Source organism: Crocodylus porosus, unplaced genomic scaffold (genome assembly GCF_001723895.1).
Source record: "Crocodylus porosus isolate Cpor-Errol unplaced genomic scaffold, CroPor_comp1, whole genome shotgun sequence".
Lineage (NCBI taxonomy): Eukaryota > Metazoa > Chordata > Crocodylia > Crocodylidae > Crocodylus > Crocodylus porosus.
The window spans coordinates 4,977,657-4,988,375 of record NW_017728920.1 but is presented as its reverse complement, the minus strand read 5'-3'; the positions used below and the strand labels follow the sequence as shown (position 1 = coordinate 4,988,375).

Sequence of the window (10,719 nt, the reverse complement as noted above, 5' to 3'; positions counted from 1 at the left end):
TACATGACCTAACATATTTTTGTGGAAACAGTGGTAGTCTTGTCCTTGAAAAGCTTTGCTTCCTACAAGTGCCAAAGGCCAAACACTACTTTGTAATTTTAAAGGAATTGGACCTTTTTTCATGACTGTGGATGGCTGGATCCTACAGTGCTGAGTTGAACTCATAGTAAAATCCAACTATTTTTATATTGGCAACCATATAAAGCCATAGCATGGCCATATCCTAAGCATTCTGCTCAGTGGGGGCCATTCTAGCCCAGACTACCTTTGTCCCAGCTTTAGTAAACAATTGCACAATATCTAGTTCCATAATAGTTCAAACTAATGCATTAGCCATATGTAAAGCAGTGCATCCCTTATGAAAAGGTTGCCCGTGGCATCTGCGGATGGTCGCCAATCCCTGGTCAGCGCTTGCCATCCCCCCTCTACTGACAGTGCCATCAACATCTGCTGGAGCTGCCCGCTTACTGCTGTTGTGCTCCTGCTGCCACCAGCACCACTATCTGTGCCCCTTGCTCAGCTGCTGAGGGTATGTGCTATTCATGAACTAATGGGAATGGTGGTATATGTCACATGTGGTTTCCATGATAGTTCAAACTAATAGTAATGGGACACCATGTGGTTGTTTATTAAACCTAAGACAAAGGCAATGTAGTGCACAAAAAGACTGTCCACAGTCATGGTGTTTGTTTGGTGAACAATGTTTCTTTATGCTCCATCCTACCATTTCTCATTGGATTATGAAACATGAATTTTCTATACTCAGGTCTACCATAAGTTCTGGGAGGGCCTTCCCTATCCATCAGATGCTCTTAAGCAGCCACTGCTTTGTACGTGGCAGGGGTGGAATGAAGAATGGGATGAGGTGACCTCTAACGCAGTAGCTGCTGCTTGTTTTTCCTTCACTCTAGTGTGATTCCTGGGAAGCAGTGTGGTTGGGGTGTAACTTCTCTCTTCCTTTCCCATACACCCAGTTATTACCTGCAGTGCCTAGGACCAGGGACCAACAGCTGAGAGGTGTTGGTACTTAACAGCAATCTTCTATCTTCTGCCCCCCTGCAGGCTCCGGGGGAAAAGAAGCGGCTCCTTCCTAGTGCGGCGGGAGCCTGTCCCTTCCCGGGTAACCCTGCGGGTTACTGGGCTCCAGCAGCAGGAAGGGGCAGTCTGCCCGCGAGCGCCGCCTCCCAGCGCTACAGGCGCATCTGCCCAGCTCGGCTTCTCGGGAGCCGAGCCGGGCTGAACGGACCTGCCCCGCAGCACGGGCTCTCCCCGGCCGGCCGGCTCCCGCAGCCCTTTGACAGCTCCGGCGGGCCCCGGGGCTAAGCGGGACGGGCGGCGAGGCAGGTCCTCCTGCCGCCGGGGGCGCAGTGGATGCGGGAGCAGGAGCGGCTGCATCGCGCAGCGGAGAAGGGTAGCGCGCGACCCGCGAGGAGCAGCCGGGGCGGCGGCTGCTCGGCGGCCATGGGTAAGGGCGCGGCGGCGCCGCCGCGGGGGGCTGCCAGGCCGAGGGCTGGAGCTGGAGCGGGGGCTCGCAGCTGCCCCCGGCCCATGTCGCCAAAGGGAGGATGCGGCAGAAGCTCGGCCCGGGGCGGGGGCAGGATGCTGCTCCGTGCCTCGGAAGGAGCCTGCGGCGGCTCCTGCCCCTGCTCTTGCCCCGCTGGGGACAAAGGTGCTCCGTGCCCGGCAGCAGCGCACGCTCCTTCCCGGAGCCGCAGGGCGCGGAGTGGCCGCCCGGCCCGGCCCGGCCCGCTCGAAGCGCGGCGGCTCAGGCCAGGGCTGCGCGAACGGCCCCGCGGGCCTGCCGGCGCCAGGGAGCGGGATCGTGGCAGCAGGGCGGGGCTGCAGGCAGCCCCTCTCCCGCGCCCAGCGGGTTACGGTTCAGCGGGGCCCTGCGCAAACAAAATTGGAGCCTCCCACCTGGTGAAGGCAGGTGCTCTCTGCGCCCCCGGGGGCTGCGTCTGGGCCCACCCGCGCGGTTGTTTGCGAGGGTGGGGGTGAGCTAAGGGGTGTGAGTGCTGACCCGGTGAAGGTGGCCCTGGCAGGGGCTGCGGTCCCCCAGGGGCCAGGCCGGGGGGAGGGCAGGGCTCTGTGCCACCCCTCTGCCCACCCACCCCTCTGCCAGCCCCAGCAGGGCAGGACTGACCCATCCTGTCCTGTCTCAGCTGCACTGGTGCTGGCAGCCGCTCACGGATAGGGGGGAGCAAAAGTGGGGCTGCCCATGGGACCTCCTCGTAGCAGCTGGCCCCAGGAAGCTGCCACTGCCTTCAAGGAGCTCTGCTGGCCCTGGCCCTGGCCCTGGCTCTAGCCCTGACTCAGCTGGAGGGGAGCAGGCCCGTGCTGTCAGCCCTGGATGCCTGTGGCCAGATGCCTGTCTGAGCGGGGCTCCCCCCAGCATCCCCCGGGGTCTCGGGTTGGGAGGGGCCTGCAGGCCTGGGTCCTGTCCACCCATGCATTAATCCACCCCTGCTTGTGCTCTGGATGAACCCGGCTCCTGGGGGCTCTGGGGTTTCTCTTGTTTCCTGTGAGAGACCCTCTGATTTCCATGGGAATGCACTGCTTTTCTCAGTGGGTAGAGTTGGGGGAGGCAGGAATTTCTGGTATTAGCAAAACCTGTTTTTTGAAGGTGTTTAGGTAGGGAAGGTAGTGTAGCAGGTGGAGGAGGGCTTCTGTCCAGGCAGCACTGGCACATGCTGCCCTTAGCTGCAGTTTTCAGTGACTAATCCTTTCTGCTAGTGAAGGTGTGGATGTGGTCTGGTAAATGGTGCTCATCCGTCCACTAATGGCAACTGTTGTCCAGATGAAAGGAGCAGCATTACTTGGGAGGGTCCAGTGTTGTTGGGGCGATTCCTGTGAGTGGGTGGAAATCGGGAGCATGGGCGTGTTCTCACTGTTTTTTCTTTGTAAACTGAGCAAGACTTGGTGGTTTACACTTGGCTGTCTTTCATTTATCAGGCATCTACCCCAAAAGGTTCATGAGTGAAGGCCCATTATAATTAGGGACCTGCTTGAATCATGGCTTTGTGATTTTTGCAGAAACCGGAGAAAACAGCACTCTCTGTAGTTGCTGCAAAATATGGCTTTGGCTGCAATTGCCCAGGAAATCAACCATAAAAAATCACTTACTGGAGTAAAATGTTGGCTCTCCAGTGGGAGCCAGTGGTCCTTGCTGCTGCAGCATGGCCTTGCAGCATGCCCAAGAGAAGGCAATGCTAGCTGGACAGCAGATGGCAGCTGCACCCTTGTGCCTCTCTGCCAATCAAGTGATGAGGGGTGGGGTGGGGTTGCATGAAGGGCAGCCAACAGTCAAGATGGTGGCCACTCCTTGTCCCTCCTTCCTCTCTGCCAATCAGCACTGAGGGGTGGGGCCTCTTTGCCAGTCACTGCCAAGGGGTGGGGCTTCCATTAAATGACTGCAAAATTGGCTTTTTAGGTTGCAACTAAGGGGTGAAAATTGATTTTTCTCACTGCAAGTTAGGTCCCTAGTTATAATATCTTTGAAAATGGGGACCAAAGACCTTCAAAATATTAAAATGAGAAAGTGGGAAAACCAGACGTGCTAGTCCAGTACACAACTACATTAAATGTAAAAATAAAACCAAAGCAAAACCTCTTACCTGAAAAGGTTTATTTTGAACTAGGGAAGGGGAAGAGAGTGAACATTAAAATGACCAGGGAGATAGAAATTGGGCAAGGATATGTCAAAGAAGTCAGGTTTATGGCATTTGAAATGAACAGGATCTACAGCATGCCACTGAGGAAATATGAAAGATGTCAAGATGCTGCTAAGTGGGAGCTCCACGGCTTAAGCCTCTGTATTGAGGAATGCCTGCAGGAATAGAAAGTTTTGCTGATGTAATTTGTATTGGCAGGGAAGGAAGTGATTAATTTTTTAAAACCATACTTCCAAAATGGCCAAAGCTAGTAATGATTTTGATATCACTCTTGTCCATGAAATCACCCTTTAAAATATATAGTTATAACAGCCTGTAGCTTTTAAGATTATAGAAAGTATAGTATTACCATGATGATAGTTTTTTTATTTCATTGCATACTTAGAAAAGTGTGAGGTAAGTTTGATAGTAACCTGGCAATCATTTTGAAGTATTACCCTTCAGAGTAGAGTTACTTTTGCTAAGGAATATAGTTGTGGGAGTTAAAAGGCAGGTGTAAAATAGTTTTGACATTTGGTATACATTTTATTTAATTATTTTTAGAAACAATTTTTGCTTATTAAAAATGTATCTGAAAAAATCAGTTATTTTGTGGAAGTTTTACTTTGAGCACAGGTTCAAGCTCAAATATACAACTTCTTTAATGTTGTTGTGTTATGCTTACAGGGAAATGACTGATTTAGGGCCTATTCTGCTACTGACAAGTCTGAACAGATCAGCATAAGGCTGGAATAAATAGTGGAAATTGGATGTCCATAACACCTAAAGAAGTAGCAAGACAAAAAAACCAAGAAAAATACATTTTTTTGAATGGGGCAATGTGTATTAAAAGGCTACAAGACTGTCATAAAGGTATATATGTGGTGAGAGAATGTCCTAGCTCTTCTGACTTTGATGAGAACAGTGCAGTTAACATATTCTGAAAATGAGCAGTTATTAGGGTGAAGCTTCGGTCACTAATTCAGTTCGGCAGAGATTTTGCTCGATTTGGTGGCCAAATCTCCAAATCCGAATTGAATTAGGAGACCCTTTACTCTTTCTGAATTGAATTGGAACCCTTAGCACTCTTAAGTGCTAATTACTAGTATAAGGAAAATTAAATCCTTCATTGTGCAATTTCACCTCCAGGCCTCCCAGAGATGTCTTGCATACCCCTAGCAGTATGTGTACCACAGTTTGGGAAACCCTGGTGTAGAGAAAAGAAAGAACTGCTATCTGATTTTAAGCTGGATGTGTGTCTTGGATTCAGACTGTTTTTGGCTGTGCTATATTAATAAGATACATCTTTATTATAAGCACCTGTTTTGGTATCAAAGGAGGCACTGGTCACTAGTATGTAGCCCATTTTTCTTTTGATAGCTGCACTAGTAAGGGCTACAGAATAAATCTTTATTCTGTTTTTTAAGCCCAGGTCAATTACCTTGTTGGCACTGATTGATACAGAGATAAATTGAAACAATAATACAGCTCAAAACCATGTAATTCTGTATGCAACGCATGGGAGAAGGCAAGGCGATGACAGCTTACTTTATTTGTATTAATATTACCCATACTTAACAGATGTGTATGTGTTTTGGAGGTTATATTGTTTTTTGGGGTTTTTTTGGTTTTACTGGAGTTAAAACTATTTGTTTGCATAAATGCAGGTTAGGGGGAAACAGCTTTGCTGTGAACAAGTATTTAGTTGGTTAATTTTTTGTTTTAGTAATTGAAATATGCTGATTTTTCTTTCTTGTCTAGCTGTAAAAGATCCCACAGCTGTAGAAAGAGCAAATTTGCTGAACATGGCTAAGTTGAGTATCAAAGGACTGATTGAATCAGCTTTGAGCTTTGGTCGGACTCTGGATTCTGACTATCCGCCTTTGCAACAGTTCTTTGTTGTCATGGAGCATTGCCTAAAACATGGTCTTAAAGGTGCAGTAATAATTTTATTGTGGGTTTGTTTGTTTTTTTTGTACCAAAGCATTTTATATTTTTCTTTCTAAAGTAGGATGAAATAGTGCATTAGCTACCTTGTACAATATTATGAGTATTTAAAGTGTTGTATAATAAATCTGAAGTATCCTAAACTAATATAACAGACATTCTTACATGCATACACATTTTCTTTCTAAGTCACTGTTGGTTACTCGAAATGGTTTGTGAGGTACTAGGATTGTATACATGTTACTTGCATCTTGATTTAGTCTCTTAAATTGACATTGTGTGTTTCAACAGTTTTATATATTTGAATATCAGTTTTAAATATGAAAACAAAATTGCCTTACATGATTATTTTCAGAAATTCCAAGCTATTGTTACTAATTTTTCAAGTTCTAATTTAAAAGCTTGCTGGAGAAATATTTCTATTCATACAGTGAAACAATTTCTTACAGTTTCTAACACAGCTATACTGATGTAAACTTTTTGAGAGTCAACTAAACTACGTAAATTATTAATTAAATTATGTTTTCATTTTACTAGTAAGAAAATCCTTTCTAAGTTATAATAAAACTATTTGGGGCCCTCTGGAACTTGTGGAGAAGTTGTACCCAGAAGCTGAGGAAATATCAGCTAGTGTCAGAGATTTACCTGGCCTCAAGTAAGTATTATTGGTGAAATACAGCAGTGAAGGTTTAGGACTTGATCCAGTATCCGCTAGAAAAAATAATCATTTTGATAGGATGATATTTTTTGGAATTCTCAAACTTACTTAATTATCATCCCCTTTCTTTAATAGTAAGAGGATTATAACATACCTCCCCGTGGCATCATTTGTGTGGCATTACTAATCTACATTGCAGTGCACTCCGCAGTCACTGGATGTGATGTCTGTCAGTGGTGAAATTTAGTCTGCTTCCTATGTTGGGAGATGAACCAGTTGATGCCAGTCTTTTATTTTTATCTTTTTCATTTTGTTCAGTCAGGGACATATTCTACTAACATGAAGATATCTTGGAACAAAGGTTAAAGTTAAAGCTGTAGATATCTTAAAATATTTAGTTTCTTCAGCCCACGAACTGGACTCTGTGGATAACCGCTGCCAATTTATACAACTTTTTCTTGTGAACCCTTCAGAGACTAAACATTGCAAGAGATTATCTGAATTCTTTCTTAATAAAATGTTTTTCAAACTTCTGTTATAGAGATCTTTAAGAATGGTTTATAGCCTTAAGAACTGTCATTCTTATTTTGCTATTTATTTGTTAATAAGGCTGAAGATTACTTTTTGCCATATTGTTGCTTTACTTTCTACGTTTTGTTTTGCTTGGAGATTCGATGAATGAAAACAGCAGCCATTTGCACTTCCTGGTTCTCATGCAGTAGCCAGGGTACAGAGTTTTGGGGCTGTAAAAATAGCATCGGGCCACGCTGTTTAGAGCAGGGTTGTCAAAGATACAGCCTGTGAGCCCCATCATCTAACCCTGTGTGCTACCCCTGGGTCTGGAACTGACCCACACACTGCACCTGGCTCATACCAGACTGACCTGGGTCACACTGTACCCAGCATATGCCAGACTGGCCCCACACATGGGGCCTGGGATGCGTGCTTATGTGGTGCCCCACTCAACTGCTTTGAGACATGCACTGCATGCAGTGTTTGGCTGGTCTGGGATGCGCACTGTTATGTGTCTGCCCCAGCTAGTCTGGGATGCATGCTGCATGTGATGCCTTTGGGGGCTGCTCCAGGGCGGACATAGCGTGCAGCATGGGTCCCAGATTGGCTAGAGTGGATGCTGCATGTTGCACATCACAAACTGGCCCTGTAAGGGTACTGTGTGCAGCACAGTCCCTGATCAGCTAGAGCTAGTGCCATGTGCACTAGATCCAGCATGTTAGTGGCAAGGTAGGGCTGCTCCTGGTTTAGAGTTTTGGAATGAGAGAAGTATCCTAAAAGAGATGGGTTGCTGGGCCAAGACTATATAAAACAATTGCAGTGCCTCCTGAATGTGTTAACCACGTGTCTCTTTAGCTGGTCATTTTCATAGCCTCAGACTCGCATTGATTTCAACCTGCTTTGATGCTATTGCATATTTCACTATGTCTTTAGGCAATTAAATTGCTTTCAAAATCTAACCCAAGGTGACCAGAAACAAACTAAATTTGCTAGCTTCAGTTGATATTGCTTTTGTTTAAAAAATTAGTGTTAAATGCAGAACATATTTGATAAACTTGTAACATTTTTTTTTTTATGTATCAGGTACATCTGAGATGATTTAAACTCATTTAAAGAGTTGTTTTCCTACATATTAACTGAATTCCATTTTTCATGCAAATACAGCCTAATTGAAATCCCAACTAAAATGGTTGTCTAGTAAATAGGAAATCGTGAATTATACATCTTTAACATAACAACAAATATAAAAACTAGGAACCTGAATAAATGTTTGTTGATTTATATAATTATTTAAATAAATATGTGTAGATATAAAAAAATTCTTATTAACAAAAATAACAAATGCAGTGTAAAGATTATATTTGTGTGTTTTTTTTTTTTTTTAAATTAACATGCTTTAACTGTTAGAACTAATGTGAATTTAATTATTTTCCTAGGAAAAAAGTTCAAAGTACACGTGCAAGTAAGATTAAAATTAATGATTTAAATTAGTGTGGTTCTTGCTCATTTAAATCACAGTTAGTATTGGTGATTTAATTCCTTTTGATTTAAGTCCCTTCATCCTAACTCATTAACATTGCCTTGCAAAACTTTATGTAATCAAAAGCCTGAGTTTAAGGTTTTAATTTAAAGCCTTGAGTTTAAGGTTTTAATTTAAAACTGACAGACAGACTCAAAACACTGTGTCCTGGTTAGATATACTTGTGAAATATTTATCTTAGCTGCTGTAATGGCTTGCTTCAAAACCCATTGCAGACTGTGGAAATCTTTCTATGGTTTTCAGTAGAATTTGGATCAATACCATAAGAGCATGTTTTAGTCAGTCGTATCTTGACTGATTACTGAAATTCATTCAATTAAATATCTTAAAATATTCTTGTACGTTTCAGTTTTTGTATCAACAAGCTGATGACGGTCATTAGTTAAAAATTAGTTCATGTATAAACTGTTTTTCTTTTCAGAACACCATTGGGCCGTGCCAGGGCGTGGTTACGATTGGCTCTAATGCAAAAAAAAATGGCTGATTATCTACGCTGTCTGATCATTCAAAGAGATCTCCTCAGGTCAGTTATTGTGAAGACTTTATTTAATTGTATCTTTTAAGTTTTTAATAAAATGCATGTAGGAAATGAAGGCTATTGCTATATCTGGTACTTTATATTATTATAAAGTTTAATTACATCCTTTTACTATAATTTCTTGTTTGTTATAGTGTAGTTGAAGTATGTAAGAGCTTCTAAACCCCATGTAACATCTTGGGCAATATAGTTTTAAGTGTTAGGACATCTATTGTTTGTCTTTGTTATTTGTAAATGTACTTAGTGCTGTATACCAAAATCATATCATAGATGTTTTTCTAGATGTACATTAAGAAAGTTTCCATGTTTACTGGAATCTAAGATGACTTTGAATTTAAGATGATCCCCCCCATAGATATGTATAATTAGATTTGTTATAGTATTCCAGGTATAGAATCTAATTTATCATTATATTGTCCTGAATTCGTCCCCAACCCACTACTACAGCAGAGAAAGTAGTGGCTGGGGGGAGTCAGGTGACGGGGCAGAGTCAGACAGCCCCCTTGCCTTGTCCTCCCCCCTAACCCCTGGTTCTTCCCCCTGTAGCTTTCCTGCCCCCCTGCCACTTACCCTCTTCCCTCTCCCAGCATCTGATAGTGAGCTCAGACTATACATCTCTGATTTAGTTAGCTTATAAGGCCTCTGCCCTGCCTTCTGCCATCAGTGACTAAGTCAGAGTGTGATATAAATCTTTAAGAACATCAAAGGCTAAAATTAGAGTATAAAAGTCAGATATACATTCAGTTTAATATCTTTTAGCTAAATTTCACCGAGTTAACATGTTGCTTGAAATAAACAGTTATTTTAATATAGTGCACTTTCCTGTTTTAACAGTGAATTTTATGAATACCATGCACTAATGATGGAGGAAGAAGGAGCTGTTATTGTTGGACTCTTGGTTGGGTTAAATGTGATAGATGCTAATCTGTGTGTAAAAGGAGAAGACTTGGATTCACAAGTGAGTGACTACAAATAAAGAGATAAGTATGCTGACCAGATTTTGTTTTGCTTTTTTCTGTTTCAGCTTGAATGTTTGTTTGTTTTTTTTTTTTAGAGAGATGTAAATGTTTAGATGTTTTATTAATTATAGAGATTATTTACAGTCTCTATCTGAAGTTATTGACAATGTTTGTGCTGAGTTTCAGAGAAGTTAAAACACACTCTTAGGTTATGAATGGTGCTTGGGTTGTAAGCCCTGAAAATTTTTTTCAAAATTTAATTCCTTAGTTTGACAGCAAGACTTTTGGGTTCTATCAACTGGACTGAGAAGTGGATTTAGGGAGACAGATCCAGAATGGAGAGAGAGTCAACATTGTAAAGATCAAAATTGTGAGAGAACAGTGTGAAGAGTGGGAAAGATGTGAATCTGTCAAAAGACTCATGGAACATCTAGGCTATTAAGAGGAGAACAGGACAGACCAGTGTTGTGTAACTCAAGGAAAACGTGGGTTTTAAGAAATTATGTGTGCTCAGCAGTGTCAGAAGTATCAAGAGGCTCACAAATGATGAGGGTACACAAGAGGCCTCGAGCTGTGGTTATGCAGAGAAAACAGTAGTCTCAGTTGAAGAGGATCAAGAAAGAAAGGAAAAGAGAGCAATTCAAGGCAAATATTGTAAATGTCACATTGGGTTAGTTTAGATTTTGCATAGAGATGAAGGGAACAAGGGAAATGAGGTAGTACATACAGTGATAAGATGTTGTTTTTCTTTGAATATGGTAAAGATCAGTACATGATCATATTGTTTGAAGAAAGGGAGAGAGCTTTTAGAAGTAAAAGGTATAAATAAATTGTTGAGCTTGAGTGTGGGAGTCAATGAAGGTAAAGAAGCAGTGTTATTTGGCAAGGAATGCTGCAGAACTGGAAGGAGAGAA

The 10,719-nt window shown here is 42.9% G+C and overlaps 1 protein-coding gene across 5 annotated transcripts in view; it reads left to right on the top strand.

Annotated features, from left to right (window-relative positions):
• The first annotated feature begins 1,229 nt into the window (after positions 1-1,229).
• Positions 1,230-10,719, top strand: part of RUFY2 (RUN and FYVE domain containing 2) — a 62,840-nt gene continuing 53,350 nt past the window's right edge. For all 5 annotated transcript variants that reach the window (XM_019538489.1, XM_019538488.1, XM_019538487.1 and 2 more), the window contains exons 1-5: positions 1,230-1,465; positions 5,412-5,585; positions 6,135-6,252; positions 8,730-8,831; positions 9,681-9,804. In XM_019538489.1, coding sequence (XP_019394034.1) covers positions 1,372-1,465; positions 5,412-5,585; positions 6,135-6,252; positions 8,730-8,831; positions 9,681-9,804 — 612 coding nt within the window. In that variant the 5' untranslated portion in view covers positions 1,230-1,371. The remainder of the gene's footprint in view (positions 1,466-5,411; positions 5,586-6,134; positions 6,253-8,729; positions 8,832-9,680; positions 9,805-10,719) is intronic.